Source organism: Zonotrichia albicollis, chromosome 2 (assembly GCF_047830755.1).
Source record: "Zonotrichia albicollis isolate bZonAlb1 chromosome 2, bZonAlb1.hap1, whole genome shotgun sequence".
Taxonomy (NCBI): Eukaryota; Metazoa; Chordata; class Aves; order Passeriformes; family Passerellidae; genus Zonotrichia; species Zonotrichia albicollis.
Genome location: NC_133820.1, coordinates 20,262,549 through 20,282,923, shown reverse-complemented (window position 1 = coordinate 20,282,923; position 20,375 = coordinate 20,262,549). Strand labels below are relative to the sequence as shown.

Below are 20,375 nucleotides of genomic sequence, written 5' to 3'. Positions count from 1 at the left end.
GTAAATATTTTCCTGCCTGGATCTGTTCCTCACTGCTGTCAGTACATACCCAAAATGTACATTTTTTTCTTTTTTTTCTTCTCTGTTTTCCAGTGCAGCTCTAAATGCACTCTGGCCCTCTTCATCCTTAGCACATTTTTCTTCTTCCATTTTCTGTAACCTATTAATTTAGTTGTGTGCCTTCTTGAACCCTCCTCAAGAACTTTCTCTTTGGTCTGAAACTACATAATTGCAAGGTTTGTTTTGAAAAAATGTTTTCTTGCTTATAGCTTCTATTCCCTTTTCACAGGTTCATTTTAGTGTCATTATTTTACTATCGTCCATTGCATCCCCCAAACAATGCAGCTGGTTTATTTTCAGGGCTGTCAATTCTCATTCTGTATTCAGAGCAAATTCTCATCCTGGAAATGCTCTTTTCAGATCATGCAGTGTGTTCCTGTTATGGATATTGGGGTGAGATTCCTCAGGTTCAGCATCCTCCTGCCCAGTGCCTTCTTCCTGAGCGACCTGGATCCCCTCATGTGTTTGAAGTCTAGGCTGGCTCTGTCCTTTAATATTGTGCTCAGGGTTAATGCCCTCTGTTAAGCCAAGAAAAATGTTTTTCTTAACCTGTATATACACTATCTTCCTTCTTAAAGGTTGTGTTGAATTGAGTGTGCTTGAGGTATAACCCACTTAAAATGGTTGCAAACATGTAAAGAACCAGTTTTTGAGGATTTGGGGATTTGTCCTTTAAAGACTGTGAGTTTGTGAGCACACACTGAGCCCCTTAACTGCCCTGCTTGTTCTGAAACAGCCACGAGCTGAGTTCACCCAGTGCCTCTCAGTGTCCTGGGCAGGAGCTGTGGCTCAGCTTCTGCTCTGCTCTGCGTGGCTGGAGGGCAGCATCACACAATCTGTATTCCAGAGGCAGCCCGGCTATTGACATTGATTCAATTGATATTAATGTCACTGGCCAAATCAGCTCGCTTCTAGCTGGCCAGACTGGTAATTAGAGTGGATCCATATGCCACTAGCTTTTTATGTCACTGGTCTGGAGGGAATTTTCTTTTTCATAAAGCAACGGTTGGCATAAGAAATACATCGGTGGTTTCTTTTTAAACAGCATAACAAATAATGCTGCCCAGCTAGAAAAGGGCTGCAATATATTCTCAAATTCTCCTTGCTGTTTGATCCCAAGACCTCAAATTATTACAATTTTCAAATTCATCACCATCATCATCCTTATTATTCTAACAATTAGAAATCCCAACTAAGATCTGTCCTGATCTTCTAAAATATACTGCATCAATAACCAGGACAAAAACCAGTGTGGGGATAAGAAATAACTGGCCCAGCATCTGCCCTAAGCCCGGTTTGAGAAGCAGAAGATCCAAGTTTGCCCAGTTTCTCATTTACTGGATTGCACTGTCTCCTGAAGGGCTAAAGCTTTGATTAGTCCCTGGCATTCCATTTTAAAATTTGACAGATTATTGATTCATTATTCAAAAGCTTGTTTTAATTGAGGGCTGTTATGACAGTTGTGGTCAAACATTTCAGAATTAATCTATAATGGTGTCAGAGTTTCAGTCTCGCTGGAAGCAAGTCCAGGCAGAGGCAGACACAAATGTCCCCAATTAGTTAACCCAGTCCTCCACACATACAGCAGGGTCAAATCACTGAGCAGACTGATTTTCTCCCCGAGTTGCCTACACTGATACACTGCAGCCATGGATAAGAACAGAATGAAACATTATGAAAGCAACATGAGGGTGAGAAAATTGAATGTAAAATTGGTATTACTTATTTAGCTGGGATTTTTCATGAAAATAACACAGGCAAGATTTATGGCAATACAACAGCAATAACTACTTTGTCAAAGAGCCTTCATAAGGGAGAAGGGCTCTAGACTTTCTAAATATGTTATTTTTTGTGTGGATTTACTAGGAGTCATGTTCCAAATGTAGAGTGAAACTGCAGAGCACCCATGCAGGAGTAAAGCCTACATCAATATGACATAATTTGTAAAAACTGGGGAGGGATGCAAAGGGGAAATTTCTTCAGAGGTTCTGGTGATCAGCAGGTATTGATTGTAAAGGCTCTCATTTAATTTAGAGTGTTACTATCATGGCAAAACACTTTTAGCAGGATTTCACCTGTGTGATTGTGTAAGCACATACTATAAGAGGGAGAGGGTGGGAGGGGAAGTGTGTCATTTACTGTAGCTTTTGTTTTGCCTCCAAGCTTTCTGGTTCTGACCAACAGAGTCATCTTTGCTGGAAGCTGAGGGAGTGTGTTTGCTTATAAGCAGTACAGTCACAGTCACAGTGATCCGGCTTTAGATGAAGAGGTTTGAATTACAGCAGCAGTGCACCAGTGGCAGCACAAACCCTAGCACAGGATACAAAACAGGCTTCACTGGCACACACACAGCTTGATTCTGCCTTGCTATGACTCCTTACATTAGCAAAATATCTTCATTAAAATCAGTTCAGCTATGTCCACTCTACACAGTAGTCACTGCAGATATGGTTTGCAATTTGCACTGCATATCAGGGATCATTATACAGACACGTCCAGTACTCCATATTTTATCTGTAACAGCCAGCAGCTTGGGAAAACAGAGGAGACCACTTAGTATGCACTGGGCTTCTTTAAATGCAGAGTAGCAGCTGGCAGTAAGGTGAAGTTGTTTAACACAGCAGTGTATTTGTGACTCTAGTCAATGCTTTGAGTATTAAGGCTGAGATGTCTATTTTTAAACAGTGAGATGAAAAGAACTCAGGACTGTCTCACTTGCTTCTGGCTGTGAGTTCTGGTCTCAGCTATCACTAAGCTCTAAATGGAAACAACACCTTAAATAGATGCTTCAGTTTGGCCTTCTCCTAGCAGCACCATTGCTAGGAGATGTGGAAGGACTTTGTAAGATCCTTGGAGACCTGCAGAATGGTTATACTGAAATAACTTCCATGTCCACACAGTCCTGATTTGTTCTCCTGTAAATGCCCTTGCATCCAACCCCTGCCAATGAGCCTGCTGTTAACAAACTTATCTGAAAAAGCAATATTTTTGCAATACCGTAATTTTAGCCCTTAAACCTGAACAGTCTAGGACTCTAACCAGTTTAGGTATTTACAGCACTTTAATGTCATTCAATTTTCAATTACTACTATTTTTGACTCAAAATTGTGCTCATTGAAAGAAATGCTAATAACTTTGTTCCAGAACAACCTCACAAACTATTTGTTTAGGAGAAGCTGCGGCCAGGAGAGGAGGGGGTGGTCCCAGCCCTTTTCCTGTTCGGTCTTTTGGCATCTTTTCTGCAACTGCCTGCAAGGTTGCCACTTAGTACAATGTGGATGCTTATCCTCTCTGACAAGCATTGAATCATGTCACACAAAGTGTTGAAACACTGTCTGGCTTCCAGCTACTACAATGCAATTGTAGCATGGCCCAGATTTGAACTAAGAATAAAAGGCTCTCCAGAAATTGTTTCAAGTCATGAGATAGAGCTTTACAGGGCAGGCTTATAGGAGAATTTGGTTATGTCTTTGTAAAAAAAATTGGTTATCAGCTTAAGTGCCTATAAACATGGATATTTAAAACAAGGCTCATTAAGGAGCCTCAAATTGTCCTGCTCTGCGTGTAACTCCTGTTACTCTTGTTCCTCCTTAGGCCTTATCTGCTTGGGGTGGAGGGACAGAGTAACTGCACATGGCCAGGCTGTAAGTGCCATCAGGAAAAACCACAGTTAACTCTGTAATGCTGTTTCAAGTTTGGGTAATCCACATTTTTTTAAAAAAATCCCTGCACTCTTTGGCTGAACAGTGGAGAACAAATGCCGCAGGCCATGAGTGGCACAGCTGCTTTCAGAGTGCTGCTTTTGCTGTCCTGTGCAGTTGGGGGTGGAGATGCACCCCCAGGACCTGGCACTGCCATGGCCACAGGGAACAGGGTGCAGAGGCAACCAGGCCAGAGCAAACCTCAATTGGGATATTTTCACAATCTGGGGGAAAGCTGGAAGGAGTTTCACTCCAGGCATTAGGACTGTCTCTACATTAATAATTTCCAACACTCACTGATGTTTATGAGGCCCAAAGAACATGCTGAAATGACTTTGTGTCTGCTGCTGAATCTCTCAGCCTAAGCCTCACTATGTGGCACATGTGCCAATGTTTCCTTCTCACATGTGCCAATGTGTCCTGTGGTGGTGTTCACAGGGGTCCAAGGAGAGAGAAGAGACAAGGATCTGACTCCATGTTTCAGAAGGCTGGTTTATTATTTTATGATATATATTACATTAAAACTATACTAAAAGAACAGAAGAAAGGATTTCATCAGAAGGCTAGCTAAGAATAGAAAAAGAAAGGATGATAACAAAAGCTTGTGTCTCAGACAGAGAGTCTGAGCTACCTCACTGTGATTGGCCATTAATTAAAAACAATTACTTGAGACCAATCACAGATCTACTTGTTGCATTCCACAGCAGCAGATAACTATTTTTTACATTTTGTTTCTGAGGCTTCTCAGGAGAAAAATCCTAAGGAAAGGATTTTTTATAAAATGTGTCTGTGATAGTGTCCTTCTCTAGGGGAAGCAGCAGCACTTGGCCCTTCTTGTACGACAGGGGGGCTTCCCTTCCATGACCATCCTGTAGGAGCAGCAATTCCAGGCGTGCTCCATGCAGGCAGCACTTGAAGGCAGCCAGCTGCCTTTGCACAGACCCTTCTTATCATTCCCTTTTGTCCATCAGCCTGCCCAGCTCCTCTGGAATGTAACCCCAGGGTCTGTGATTGCTTGGGCAGGAACACTATGGAGGGCTGCAGGGGCTCACCGTGGCCTGGATCGGGGATGGCAACAACGTCCTGCACTCCTTCATGGTGAGCGCTGCAAAGCTGGGAATGCACCTGAGGATTGCCACTCCCAGGGTAAGGAAAAGCAAACCCATGCAGAAAGGAAGGCAAACTGCACCCAGACTTGTCTCAAACACTCAGGCATTGCCCAAGGGCCCAGCTGGGGGTGCCTGCATCTATCCCAAGTGCCTGTTTTCAGAACCAAGGTACAAAATCCAGTTATTTGGATGCAAAGCAGGAGTGATTCCACTGAGTCCAACATCAGAAATGGGAATACATGACAGGAGTATAAATCATGGAGGATCACAGTTCCATCTGATAAAGCCTTACAAAGCCATCCAATGCACTCTCCCTGTCCAAAAAAAAAAAAAAAATAAATTAGGCTGTTTCAGATAGGTGGAAGTGTTGCATCTCATTTCATGTAAATTGGTGGTGCAGCATTTTAGAATGTGCAGCATTTTATATTGCATTGTAATACAATATAAACTATTTTTAAATCAGTTTAGAACAAAAAAAATTAAAATGTTGTATATGCATTTAATTCTGTAATTGTCAAATACATTTTTCTTATATTTTTAGAACAATTTTCACCACTTTATCTCAAAAATAAACTTTCAACAAAATCAACAGTTTCCTCAAGTTTTACAGTTTTGAAGGTATTCTTCTTCCATGGCCAATGGTTCACAATGGTTCAATAAGCATTTTTCTAACTGTTCTCATTAATTAGTGAAGATCTAACACATGTCTAATGATGTCTTACCCATCATCTCTTTTGTCAGGGCTTTGAACCAGACCTCAGGATAACTAAAATAACTGAACACAACTCCAAAGAGGTAGGAGCCTAAAAAACAGCCTAGTAGAATAGTTTGAATAGAGTTTATTTTCATTGGTATAATGAAATATATAATAAATGAAGTTCCTTGTCTTAGTGATCTTCCTTATTTTATCCACTCTAGTATGGTACCAAATTACTTCTCACAAGAGACCCTTTGGAAGCTGCAGACAGTGCCAATGTCTTAGTCACAGACACTTGGATAAGCATGGGACAAGAGGAGGAGAAGAAAGAAAGACTAAAGGCCTTTCAAGGTTATCAGATTACAATGCAGGTAAAAACTGAGATTTTGGGTTTTATTTATGTTTTTACACTTTTCATGTCACTATAGGACACAAAACAACATGACGTGGACACACTGTTGTTCTCAAGGTGAAAAAGGGGAAATTTATTTTCTGACTCCAACATTTATAGATTTTTAAAAGTGACAGTGGATTGGAGGGTGAAAGTGCCACCTCTCCAATGACACTGGACAAACCAACAGTCCATCAAATTTCTCTTCCTCCATAAAGGAACGAAAACCAATAAGTTATTTACATAAAGTGTGTGAGAAAGTTCGTACAAGAATGTAAGCATCAGAAGGTTTAGAATATCTTAAAAAATCAGAGCAACACTTTGCATTTATAAGAATCAATATCAACCAAGCATGAGTTTGGGGGTTTTTGAGTGGGGCCATGGAAAACCACATGTAAACCTCCCTCCAGATGAGAAAACTCACAAAGATAACAAAGTTTTAATTATGTCACACACTCCACATGGCTTGGCCTCTTTCAGAGCTTCCCAATGGGATCCAGCTCCAGAACATGTGCAGCAGAGGGGTTTTCTAAACTCAGAGAAATTGGAGTGACTTTTTGACTTCTGGGAAGCCAGCATTGAACTCTGACAGATGTGCATGGAGATATTCCCATCTTATTCACAGATGAGGAATTCTTTTGAAGTCTGTGGAATTCTTCTGAGTTCATCATCCAAGTAACCAGAGTGGGAGTTAATATAAAATTTGTTAACTTTTTTACCAGTGAAGGATTTTACTAATGTCCTCACATATGTCTGTATTTTATATGCTTTTTAATCTACAGACTGCAAAATCTGCTGCTTCCAACTGGACTTTTTTACACTGTTTACCCAGAAAGCCTGAAGAAGTTGATGATGAAGTATTTTATTCTCCACAGTCATTAGTTTTCCAGGAGGCTGAAAACAGAAAATGGACAATTATGGTAAGAAAAAAAAGAAATGAAGATAACATTGTTTGGATGTTAGGGTCAATTCTCTTCTGCCTGACATAACAGGTTTGAATTCAACCTGATTCCACAATAAATAGTGAATGTTAAAACATATGTTTCAAATTTACCCCAGAGCACATCACAATTTTGACTATAGAAAACATTAGTAGCACAAATACTTCTGGGCACAAATGTGATCTATTTTGGTGATGTTCTGCTGTTGCTTGACCCAGGTTTTATCACTAAGTGAAATCTACAATATGAACTGTCGGGTTTTTTGGTAATTAAATCACTGTATTTACTCTAATGATTAACTCAGCTTCTCAATTAAAACACGTTAAATGCTGAGGTCCCAGGGTTTGGTTTTAGAAACTGCAGTTTCCCAAACACTTAAAACCAGTTCATTTCTCTCAGGAAAAGTTGCTGGTGACACCAATGGGAACTTTCCCTGAGAAAATGCTGGAAGAGCAAAGATTTGAATAATCCTGAAAAGTTATGGTGTGGGTGACGCTGTGTGATCATGGGAGCCATGAGGGGACACTTGGCATTTAACATAAACCACAACTCCCCTCTCAGCATTCCTGGAATTTCAGAAAATTACTGCCAGACCTCAGTACCCTATTATTTATTTTTGGCTTTAGATTCACCAAGCTGACAAAAGCTAGAGAAAACTTTCAGAGGTGAAAAGAAAAACAGAGATGGCATTGTCAGAGTTCTGAGATGAAGTCTAGATGTGCTCCAAATGAATACATAAGGGGTTTAGTGTTGTGTTTGCTAAAACCTCAGACATTGGACACAGTCAAAATTACTAACAAATTTGTGTTAAATTCATAGTTTTGTCCTTAAAATTCAACAAAATGCTTGGATTTTTTGTTTTAATTTTGCAATGTTTCTAACTGCCCTAAATATTATTTTTCAAAAGAAAGAAGCCCTTTACTTTGGGTTCCAGATGCACATTTTTGGGGGGGCTGGGGGGATGAAAGGAAAATGTCATCTTTGTATTTTATCAACCTATAAAAATAATGAATGCATGGGTCTTGTTTATATAGTATTTTCTACCACTTGTAGCACAGAAAGCAAACAGAAGAATAGATTAATTGCTCAGCTGTAGATGCAAGCAGGGCTGAGTGCAGCCACGAATGGGCAGCACTGAGGGGCTGCACAGCTCTAATTCAGGCATCTCTGCGTGCCTGGCTGGCCCTGGCTATCAGTTTCTGAGGGTCTGGATTGAAGGCATTTGAGACAGGAGTTCATGTTCAGACTCAGGTGTTTATTATTTCTTATCAGTAAAACAGTCTCATCACTGTGAGTTCAGCAGCTTTTCATTAGAAGGCACAACATGGCAACAATCTCTTGTTACAAGGGCTTTTAAGACTAAACTATCCAATGAGGAAAGGACACCTAGATTATTTTCCCTTTTAACCCAATAACTGATCCCAATGCAGACTTTTCTGCCCAATTACAAAATGCCACCCAAACCCATGAAGAAGAAGGAAGAAGAAGGTAAAGAAGAACAATCTGCCTTCACCCTAAAACCTCCATCTTACTTCCATCCACAACATACTTAAAACCCCAAATCCTAAATTTCTCACCAAGTGATACACCTACACTATTCTCTATAATCTATTTCACACTTTTGCGGATTCTGGTCTATCTTGAAGTCTGGGAAACTTTCTCCATGAGTGAGGGTCAAAGTCATTGCTGCCCTGGGGATCAGGGTACCCCAGAGCAGACAGAGAGATATTCCCAGTGCCCTGGGTTTCCACACCTGGCAGTGATGAGGGGAAAGGAAGGACAGCCAGCAAGACCACAGCCCCTGGAGAACCCTCACAAATCCAGTGCTGGGCCAAAATAACAATGTGCAGTCAGACCTTGCTATGAAATCACAGCACCAGGTAAAGAATCAGGTAAAGCCTTATCAAGGCCAGGCAAGCCAGGGGTTTGTTGTGAGCACAGGCATGGAAGGGGCAGCAGAGCTGCTGCAACCACATTTCATTTGCCTGACTAAATCACTGCCATTTCACAGCTGGGCCAAAGGCTGGCCAGGCAGGGCAGGAGGGCTGGACGGTACACTCTTAATCTCAGTGAGGATTTTCCATGTTTCCTACAGAAAGTACAGCTAAACTGGGATAAATTTCAGAGTCCATAATCTAGCGTGGCTCTTGCTGATGTTCATGGAAAGTGCTGGAATCCACAAGCCAGCCCATGTGATGTCTGGGTACCCACAGCATCTCCTAGAAGTAGCAGAGAATACATCACAACATGCCAAAAAGGCCTCAGCATTTGATCTAAATGCTTGTGTGAATTGCTCCTAAGCTGTCCATTAATATATTTTGTCCACACTGAGAAAATCTATCAGCTACAATACAGAACATCCTAACTGATTTTCAGCTCTTGCCTGATTCATCATAAGAAATTCTAGCAAATAAATCTGAGTGTACCATTTTTGTCAGGATAATAACTTTCAACACAAGGCTTCAGAGCTGGAAAATATTTCCCCCTTATTTATTTTTATGGAGTATCTGTTTCCAATGTGATTGGATTTTTTTCTTCTCTTCCTCCTCTAGGCTGTCATGGTTTCCCTGCTGACAGATTACTCACCACAGCTACAAAAACCCACATTTTGATGCTTGGATTCCTGCCAGGAGAAAAATATTCCTCATCAGCAGAATATTCTGGTCTGCAAACACATAGATCTTCTTCAGAAAGGATCAAGGCAATGAGTGATTTTTTTTTTTAATAAAACCATATATTTAGCTGTATAATATTGCATTACACTTCTGAAAATGTTCAAGACAATAAACACCATTGGAGAAGCTGCTTTTCATCTGGATGCTCCCAGCTGGCCCTCCTTTTTGGGGATCAGCATCATGGAAAACATTCCAAGATTTTAACTTAATGGTTGGGACTACCAGCAGCATAGCCATGATATAGTCTAAGTGTAGGTGTGGTGGCCTTGCACTGTGTGATATTGATTTTTATAAAGATTTTTAGCTTTTTCATATAATTGTAGCTTTGCAGATTTTTGATATTTAGTTGTATAATTTATAGTGCTTTTCCTGCTCTCTTTCACATTTTAGAACAATAAGCTAACCCTTTCTAACACATTCTTGAAATTCTGTTTAGTCTTATTCTCAAGAAGGGAATTTCTAACAAGGAAATTTTGTTTTTCACCACAATTTGAGAGACATAACAACATATAGGACAAAAAAAACCCTGGATCAGCTCCAGAGGGGCAGAGTCAAGGGTGGGTTACTGGGGCAACTGATCTCTGATTGGATGTACCTGCTAGATGTACTAATAAATTAACTCTATAAAAATTGTACAAATCCTGTATCACATGTGAGCAGAGCCATTTTTGTGCACCTGAAAGCTTTCATTAAAGATTTGCTTTTTATCTTACCACTCTTAATGTTGTTTGGAAAGTTTTGACTTTTGATTCCAGGCAGCAATACGACAGACATAAAATTAAATTGCTGATCTTGGGAAGTGTGTGTGGACCAGCAGTGCTGCAGTTTGCCTTGGCTGTCTGCATTTCCTGGGCACCCTGACTCCTGTTTCTGTTCTCCAGCCAACCTCCAAATCCCACTCCTGTGTGACACCAAAAATATGGAGAACTTGTGAGCATTATCCTCCTCCATGACATTTCTGTGGGCTGGTGCAGGGGGATACTGCTGTGGAATTGGAATAGAGCTGTTTCCACGGAGCTGGATGCAGAAAGAGAGACAGCCAGAAGGAACTGGTTCATTCTGTGCCCATCTCTCCTAGACATTCATTCCCCAAACAGAATTTTGGCTAAAGAATTGATTATTCTATTTTTTTTCCTAAGTAAACTCAAAGGGCACTACATGATGAAACTTCTACAGCTTCTTTGCAGAAGTTGCTGCATTTTGCCTTGCACTGTAACACACCACACATTTCAGCTACTCCTTCTCTGTAGCAAACAAATTCATGACATTTGTAGTTTTTGTGATATCTAGGTATGTTCATGTAATATTTCAGGTAAAGCTTTGAGTTCACTATTAACAAACGCCTTCTTTGTTGTTTCTAAATAGTTTCACTTTTCTTTTTTTTTCCCCCGCTGTAATACTGGGACAATGTCTGTGATATTTCTGAAAATTCTGCAAATGGGTTTGCATTTTCTGACCAGCTGCAAAACATTATTCAGTTCCTTTCCAAACTGGAGTTCACTGCAGGGCCACACATCACTGAAATGAAAATAAAGATACTTTTTTTTCCTATCTATTTACAATTGATTTCTTGTTCTTGCAGGCATTTGTGTGTCTTGTTAAGATTAACATTTTCCTTTACAACATTGCAAGGGTTTCAATAATTCAATGAACATTTACACTTCAGCAGAGATATTGCTGCATCAATGATGTAGGAATAGGGTATGTGCTAGAAATCAATGTTTTACTTCCCAGTTCAGCATGTGGAGGAAAATGCATGGAATACAGTATATTTCTGTGTATGGTCGCAGTAAGTCCTGTTTTTTGAATTAGGTTCCAGTTCAGCAAGATATGCAGAAATAGGATTGGTCCTCTTGGACCTAGTGAGCTGCTCATGTGCTCAAATTTGAAGATGTCCCCATTGACCTGATTTTAGTGCTGTCTGAGAGTAAGACAGCTCACTTTGCTGGTCCTTTCATAAAAGCCACATTAATACCAGGTTTATGGTGTTGCTCAATGTACTCTCGGTGAAGTCACACACATTTATAACACCAAAGCTGCACAGTTAAATGTTTCAGGGTGAACAGTTTAACAATCCTGCTCCTCTTTTGATTCTCAGTGCTCTGATTAGAGCCAGCATGGATCTTGGTTACTGCTGACTCTTTTTGTACTCAGGAGTCTGAGCAGGATGCCAGGCAGCTGAATCCCCTTGACATTTTTATAACACATGCACAGAGCTGCTGGCATGGTGTCTGAGTTAGAGGGTCCAACATTTCCAGGAGGGTGATTTCACTTCATTCTATTCCTCTGTGAACACAGAAGGATGACAGCCCCTGCTCTATCTTGCACAAACTGCTCACACCATGAGCTGTTCTGGTGCTTTATAGAAACACTGGGTGGACTTTACATATCCTGAGCACTGGATTCCACTGTGTGGAATCACCGAACCTCCTACACCCCGCTGCATGTGCAACACCCCGCCTGTGTGCTGGGAGCCAAAACCATCCCAGCAGGCAGATTTATGGAACATGTGTAGACTGCCTGCAGAGTGCTCACAGTGCAGATCTGACACTTCCTAGAGGCATTGGATTGGTACCAAATAGACTTTCTGCCCCACAGACCCTGAAATGTGGTGCCCTGAAGGGTTTCTGTTATGCTTGTAGGGACTTTCACTGCCTTGACATACAACAGAAAAGCACTGCAAGGATTAATCCACTTGGACAGGTTTCAGCATCCTGGGATTGCTGAGTGGTAGCTGTGGTAGTGTGCAAAACAGCATTATGATGCCACCCAGACTCATTAATTCATTACTTGAATTTACTAATGATGACTGCAAATGTGGTGAATAAGGAAAACAGCAATAATGTAGGGATGTTTTCTACAGGGGAAAACAGTTTATCAACATTCAAAGGGCTTAAACCAAATGCATAACAGGTAGCATAACTAATAGCTTACAGTGTTTTTCATTTTTCATTACATTTATTATGCTTTAATCTGTAGGAGTGCTGTTTTCATTGCTGAGTGTACTTGAAGGATAGGGTGTTGTTTTTCTCTGTGTTTTTACAGGGATGCTCCTGCCTGGCTCCTGATAGCCTAGACCTTCCTTCCACAAAAGTCCTGCTCTTCTGTGTGGCCCAGAGAGCAGCCCTGGGTCAGTTCAGATCACTATCAAGTCTTACCCACATCTGACTCATTCAATAATCCCCTGGTCCAATATCTCACCCCACACATCTGCATGGCTGTGCTCTGGTGACCCTGCACTGGTGGGGGCAGCTGCCAGCCTAATCCATCCTCACAGGGGCACAAGGGATGGACTGATCCCCCCTGTCCAGTTCCTCTTCCCTGCAGGGCTGGCTGTGTGCTCCAGCTTGAGCAGGCACACCCAGACCTCACACACAGGCAGCACTGAGGCTGTGCTGTGTCCCAACAGGGAATATTCATGCTAATTTTGGTGCTCAAAGTCCAGATGCAGATCCAAGGTTAGTACTGAATCTGGCTCTGATCCCAGCTGAGGCCATGGGGACCACAGAGGCCCAGAGGTACTTTAATGTCATTTTAGACAGCTGGGAGTCTTGGAGACATCTGCACAGATCCAGCAGATGGGACACAGGACCAATGGGGCACTGAGGGCAGAAACTGGTGGCCAGCAAGGACATCCTACAGCACTTCAGATGGCCCCAAATCCAGTGCTTTGGCAACCACTCCTCTCTATATTCATGGCCATGTAGAGGATAGAGGATTGCTCCTATTCTATGCCTAGAAAGAAAAGTACAGGATTGCTTTTTAGCAGTTCCCAGACCCTGTACATTCTTGTTCTGCAGCACATTAACAGCAGTGAGGGGATTCTTTGATTATCTGTGTGTGATCTTCCAAAAGTGAGCTAACATTAACTAGAGATTTAGCAGAAAAAGAGGGGCAGAAATCTTCTTTATCATTTTCTCAAGGAGGAAGAACAGCATTTTTTCCTGTGTATTACAAGGGAGAGAGCACAGTTACCACAGCAGGTAAGAGGCCTGTAGAAAGAATTTGCAAATGATTCCTGTAACTTAGGGAGGACTGAATGGGTAGCCTGGACAACCAGGAGAGAACAAAGTAAAAATTCTCAAACATAATTAAATATTTTATTTGAGGCAGCTTACATCAGGAATGACAGCTCGTACAGCAGATTTACTCATTGTCTGGTAGCGGAAGCAGCCGCCTGTGAAAGCCTGAGCTGCTAAAAGGGAAGTGCAGGAATAACTAAATAGCAAGGAAGAACCAAGGCTTGGTTGCCTGAATCCTCTAGAACTCCTGAATTAATGTTTGCCTCTCAAAAACAGGGCTGTAAGTAATCCATAATTATTTTGCAACATTTCAAATTTTGTGGAAGAAGTAACAAGAGCTGCACGAAGGTCTGAGCAGTGCATTGAACTGATTTTTCAGTCTGGGGAAAGATTTCATGGCTGAGCTGAGATATATTGAGCTTAGTTTTGTTTTCCAGGAATGTACAATACTGGTGGAAAGTCTGAAAAGAAGATTTCACAAAAAGGGAAAGGTTTCTTCTTTCTTCTGTGTCTCCCATTTCTCAGCTAATCACTTGATTAATTGAGAAAATAAACGGTGCTTTTTTGATTATTTTGTCATGACTATTTAGCCAGCTGCCTTTCAAATGCAGAGCCCAGAATTTTTGGGTCTTGCCCAAGGTTATGTGTAGAGAGACACTTCATAAGCCACAATCAATATTTAATTCAGCCCAGCATTTGTTCTCGTGACTAATGGGATACAGCTATTTGCAAGGTTATTTGATTCTTACACAATCTTGTTACCAGCTTTTTGAAGAAATCCCAAACCTTTGTGGCCTCTGTAAAGGCTGATGATCTTTTCCATGTGTATGTGTGTAGAGGATTTTTCTCTAGGGGCAGGAAATCTGAGGTGCCTCCATTCAGACAACAGATCCTTCACAACCACAGTCAAAGCATTGCCTGCCCTTGCCAAATCCCTTGGAAAGTTCCTTGTGGTCTGCATTATAGGCCAGAGGATTAATGAATGCTGTTGCTCTTTAATGGGCCTATTTTCAGGGGATTGGCACTCATGCAAAGTAGGCTCCAACACAAGCATAATATATCCAGAGAGGGACAAGCACCAAGATCCTCAATCTTTGCTGATCAAAGTTTACTTTGTCGAGCCAAAACTCAATTCCAACTGTAAGGAACAGCAATGAAAGCTGGAGAAGTGTACTGAAGAGTTGGCAGGGCAAATGCAGGTCATGCTTAGTGATTTAAGTGCAAAATAATATTAATTGAAGGGGGACAGATAAACTACCCACACAGGTTATAGAATCATGGAGTCACAGAATGGTTTGGCTTGGAAGGGACCTTAAAGCTCCTCTTGTTCCAACCACCCTGCCTCAGGCAGGGACACCTTCCACGTGGCCAGGCTGTTCAAGGCCTGATCCAACCTGGTCTTGAACTCTCCCAGGGAGGGGGCACCCACAAGTTCCCTGGACAACCTTTTTCAGTGCCCCACCACCTCTGAAGTCATGAGACTTCACAGCTCCATCTACAGTCAGCAAGTTCAGTTGACTGACTGACTTCTGTCTGTCCAGCAGCCTCACCTGATATGGCGACCCACTATCTGCAGGTGAGGTGAATGTTCTCCCTGGTCCCACTCCTGGCCATTTGGGCTCATGGAGGAGGAGGAGGAGCACTCCATGACTCCCTGGCTGCTCAGGGTGTGTGGGGTGGCTGTGTCCCAGCCCTGAGAGTTGGGAATCCCCCCATATCCCAGGTTTGGCCCATGGGATCCACAGCCCCTCTGCAGCCCCAATGTGGGACACCAGTTTCAGAAGGTAAAGATGAGACTCACCACAGTAATGCCAATTCAGTGGTGTTAAAACATCTCTTTTGGGTGACACAAACCAAACTCTGTCTGTGGCCCAAAATGGAGGCCAACTTTCCCATCCTGTTCCCAATTCCGGGCCCACGTGAACTTGGCCTGGGTGTTGCTGTGCCAAAGGTTCGTGTTTTACATACTGCCAGCCACTGCTGCCTGGGTTCTGTGCCACACACAGCGCTCATGGCTGCCTGTTCTTGTTTGGGTAACAACAAAGAAAGCCTTGAGGCCCTGAAATAAGAAAGATTGTAGTGCACACACAGTAACAGTGCCCTGCTGAGTCCCAGAACAAGCAGCTGCACAGAATCCTTGGCCTAGGATAGAAATGAGGGTGTCAGAGTGCTCTCCTGCCATGTCCCTGCTGGCAGGGCAGCCTGCTGTGCTCTCTGGTGGGGCAAGGATGGGATCTGAATGCTCTGCTCTCCTGGGAGGCTCTCCTGCATGTCTGGGGTGTGCTCTCCCCATAGATGAGAGACAATGGGGAGAACCCACAGCAGAGCCCTTGGGTTTTCTGCAAGGCACTGTCCCACCCATGGGTGATCACATCCCATGACCTGCCCTGCTGGGCTGCCCCAGGAGCCCCTGCCCTGTGCCATGGGGCTGAACCACCACCCCAGGGCAGCCTCAGTGGGGCAGGTTTGTCCCTGCCCTGCAAACCCCAAGAATGGAGCCCCACAGATGGTGCACTGCTCTTGTCCCGAGGCAGGTTGAAATGTTTGTAATTGATATCACTTGGAATACATCTGCTTACTTTGGGAATTGAACTAATTGAAAAGAAATGTCTGCCAGCAGCACAGGATCCCTGCATGATTCACCAGCAGGGTTATGGGACCCACTGCACAGCTCAGATTCCTGACTTCAGTCCCAGAGCAGTTTGGGAGATTCCTGAGCACAGGGTGCTGGAGGAGCAATGGCACAAGCACCCCTCCAGGGAATTTCCCTTGAGGCAGAGCGGCCCTGGGGCTCCTCTGGGGCACTGCCAGTGTGACAGGACACAGCCACCTCTGAAGGGAGAGGCAGGGTGTCCAAAACACTTCAAACTCAGACTGACTTCAAGCAATAAAATGTCTTTATCCCAATCCAACAATTACAGAACACACCTCATGTGGTGATCTATGCATATGCCTTATAGGCATATAATCCTATAATGGAGAGCTATTGATAATATGGTCCACAGAGAAAGAAGAGAGAGCTTTCAGATCCCCCTGTCTTAATTCTCTGTGCTGTGACACAGCTGGGTCTTTCTTAAGTCCATTTGTAACCCTGAATTTCCTGTGTTTTGTGTAATTTCAATGCCCAGTGTTTTTCTTTAAATTTCTCACACATTCTTGCAATATGAGGAACTTTTAAAAGTATAGCCAAATAATTTGATTTTGAGAAGCACTGTGGAGGAGATAGGGGAAGATGTATATAATTTGTCTCCTACCAGCTTTATGAATGTCTCTCTCTCAGGAAAGTAACAATTCCATGCAGAAATAATTCCATTAGACACGAAATATCAGAGCTGTGAATCACTGGGCATTACAGAGCATCATCCCAGCAGGAGACAATCTGAAAACTGCACCAGAGAGAGAAGTTTAATTCCTATTGCAACACTAGGGAGGACAGCACAATCAAAAACAACTATAGGAAGTTGCAGTACAGCAGAACTATCTATTTTACTAGTTGTCTTCCTGGGAAAAGGAAACCAGGGTATTATAGTTATTCTCCCAGCAACACTGTTGATTTGCTTAGGGTAGTAACTAGAATTCACAACTCTGCAATTAAGGACTCAGGAAAGCATGTTAAATAAATTCCTCTGAAAGACTATTGTAGTGACTGTGCACAAATTGCTCTAGGTGTCCATATAGCAGGAATAACTGGGTCTGCCAAGGAAAAGCTTTTCTGATGTTCTGAGAGGGGAGTACATTCAGCCTGCATTAGAGGTTTCTAAAGGCAGGATGGATCCTGAATTGTGGGGGCAGTCAGTTTTTGCCACCTGGAGGGGTTCAACTCTGACTGTAGGAAAAAGGCACCAGTTCCTTGTTCCTGTCCCTGCAGCTCAACAGAACACTATTGCACTATTGTGGATGGTTATGGGAGCATCCTTCCCACACAGGTGCCCTCTGGGATCATCATAATTAGGCAGGGCAGTTGTTTCACCTGTAATTTTTGGACTTGCCCCATTCTGCCAAGGGACAAAGCTGTTTCCCAGGGCTCACTGCTGATGCTCAGGGCCACAGTGCATTTTCCTACCCTTCCCCATTGCAGAGGTGGACAGCAAAAGAATCACAAACATGTTTATTCTGAGCACTGTATATTGCAAGTAACAATAATCAGGGTCCTGCTGACTTGCAAGGTTAATTTATAGACATGGGACCTAACCTTTGGGAGAAATAAATTCACAGAAATTGCATGGACCTTAAGCACTCAGTAACTCTGACAGCAAGCTCATACTGCCTGTCTCCAGATTACTGCTGCCTGTGAGAAACAGGTGTCAAAGGCTATTACACAAAAAAATAAAGGAGGTCCTTGTAGCTTGTTAGCTAGGCAGCTAAAAAGGTAATCTGCAGAGTATTTGCCTTACATGGCTTAAATGGATTAGCCTCTACATGCTGAATGTCTGGACTGTCTCCAAGAGAGGTAGCCAGTGCCTTTCCTTGCAGCAGTCCCCTTTTTCAACCAGTTATTGGAGAGCCATTGCTCACAGATTGCCTGGTTGGCTGATAGCAGGAGGAAGATGGAGAGCTTGCATTACAGGGGCTGCTTGCAGAAGCAAACACAGGACATGTTAAAGCAAATGCTTAAGCAGGAGGACACTCTTTGCAGCAAAACTTCTGCAAAAACTGGGGGCAGTTTTTTCCAGCTGCAGTTGTGGCAGTATCAAAACAGTCTCCCATGCCAGTTTTTCACCGTAGAGCTCAGGTTTTTTCAGGAAATTTTACTTGTCTGAGGTTTTTTCAGCAGGCTACTGAAGAGAATATCTGTCCTTTAACCCAGGTGTTTACCTGGTGAGGGGACAGAGACCCAAGTGCCTACCAGCTATGGGGACACTCCTATCCCAAACCTCTGAATCCATGGCTGCCTGAAAACCTGGGCTCGTGGTCTGGAGTCACCTCCACTGTTTGCCACAGAGGTGCTTGGCAGGTGACTGTGCTGTAGCCAGCATCTTCATTCCATTTTTCAGAGACTTTCAGCACAGTCAGAATGATCCAATTCATCTGCCCATTCCCTTCTGTCAGTCCTAGAACTCCCAATGCATCTCCCAGCTTACCAGGACCCAGGAATGTAAGACAGTGAGAAACAAAAACCTGAAATGAGAATTTTTTTACAAAAAAACACCCCCAACTCTTAAATAATGAATGCAATGTGATGCTCCATTTATGTCATATATTGTCTGTAACCACAAAAATAAAAGTAAAGCAATCCCACATTTGTCTGAGAGGAAAAAATTCTGGAACAGGATGAGAGCTGCCAGAGATGTCTGGATCTGTAGAGAAATGCATGCACAGCAGAGGGGTAGATGTCCAGTGTGGCAGAAGACCTTGCTGAAATAATTTATGGTGTATTTCCTGCCTCTGCCTTGAACTGTCAGGAGGCCTTCAATGTGTCCTTCATAATTTCCCATCCTTTTTCTTCTTAAACTTCAGTCTCTGCATCCCAATTGGCATTGTGATCTCATGTGAAATACAAGGGCAATACCCTTCTGGGCTCTGAATGCCATTTTGCATTAAACTGGGTGCTGGCCATCAGCAAGTGAGATGAGCCCCTCCAAACATTGATTTAAACATTCCTGTGCACTAATCCACACAAAGTCATCAGCAGAATGATTTATCATGTGTGTGCATAAGTGTAGGGGAAAAAAAAAAGGAGTCTTGAAAACTGTGCTGAAGTGATCTATGTCCTGGCTAGAAATGTGTTAAGTTGGTAAAGGCTGGGCAAAAATATATAGGAGGGGGATGATTCGCTGATTCTCACCTGCCTTCTACCAAATAAATCACAAAGGCTGGCTGTGCCTCCCTTGAGATTCTTTTTTTTTCTGCTCTTCCCCCAGAACACAATGAAAGGGGCTTTTCTTCTGCTTGAACTGACCTTTGGCAAACATTTCCCTTCCAATTAATATCTGCAATGTCCTTGTGGACTGCTGCTTCTGGAGACAGCAGGGAGGTGGCTCTGAAGCCACTCACACAAGAGTCAGGGCAGAGAATAATTGCCTGAATTCATAAGGTTAATTCCAGTCTAGACGAAGGCAGAGAGAAGTTAACTAGAGGTCTTCTTTGGAGAACAATTTGTTTGTTTTTCTGGACTCTCTGGTCTCCCTGTACTGGCTGCTATCTATAAACTGTGATTATTTCTCTTATGGACTGCTGAGCAATTACAGTGTCTGAGCACTGGGCTCACTGTCCTTGTGTCATTATCAATTTTATAGCCCAGTGGGAGCCTCCCAGGAATGAGGCTTTGACTGGGGCTTGACCTGCCTCACTGGATGAAATGGAAAGACAGCAGGCTGGGCGTGGGTGTTTGGTAGTGGGGAGGTTGCTGCCTGGCTAAAACCATAGAAATTTTATTAAAAACATTCATCAAAATCTTGCTGCATGCAAATTTACAAGTAAATCCTAGAATGACTTAATATACAGTCTCATTAGAAAGGACCAGGATAACTAGAAGAGGTAAAAGAAAAACATCATCATTAATGACTGCAGGAAATTCAAGCGTTGCACTGAACATATTCTCAACCAGACGAAGTTTTCAGGATTTTGCAAATTCTTGCTAAGGGGACAGTATTGCAGGCAAATTACTGGCTAGAGACTGGCTGTGTGATGTGCTGTGAAGCATTTGGGTTTTCATGGTACAATTACCTGGGTTTCATGGCACTGTCACGTCAAGCCAGTGGTGTTAACACCGGTGTCACTGTCAGGATGGATGAAGGACATGAGGCAAGGTTGGTCAGTGAAAAGAGGTAAGATCCTTC

The 20,375-nt window shown here is 42.8% G+C and overlaps 2 protein-coding genes across 3 annotated transcripts in view; one reads left to right on the top strand and one right to left on the bottom strand.

Annotated features, from left to right (window-relative positions):
- The window catches only part of OTC (ornithine transcarbamylase), a 31,072-nt gene extending 21,376 nt beyond the window's left edge, over window positions 1-9,696 (top strand). Inside the window, exons 6-10 of the mRNA XM_026791846.2 lie at window positions 4,785-4,907; window positions 5,612-5,665; window positions 5,789-5,938; window positions 6,741-6,878; window positions 9,452-9,696. Coding sequence (XP_026647647.2) covers window positions 4,785-4,907; window positions 5,612-5,665; window positions 5,789-5,938; window positions 6,741-6,878; window positions 9,452-9,511 — 525 coding nt within the window. The 3' untranslated portion in view covers window positions 9,512-9,696. The remainder of the gene's footprint in view (window positions 1-4,784; window positions 4,908-5,611; window positions 5,666-5,788; window positions 5,939-6,740; window positions 6,879-9,451) is intronic.
- The window catches only part of LOC141728134 (uncharacterized), a 55,714-nt gene continuing 39,845 nt past the window's right edge, over window positions 4,507-20,375 (bottom strand). Inside the window, exons 3-4 of one of the 2 annotated variants that reach the window (XR_012578849.1) lie at window positions 6,787-6,852; window positions 4,507-5,184 (exon numbers count right to left, since the gene is read on the bottom strand). The gene's annotated coding sequence lies outside the window, so the exon portion shown is untranslated. The remainder of the gene's footprint in view (window positions 5,185-6,786; window positions 6,853-20,375) is intronic. The other variant, XR_012578852.1, reaches the window with a different exon arrangement.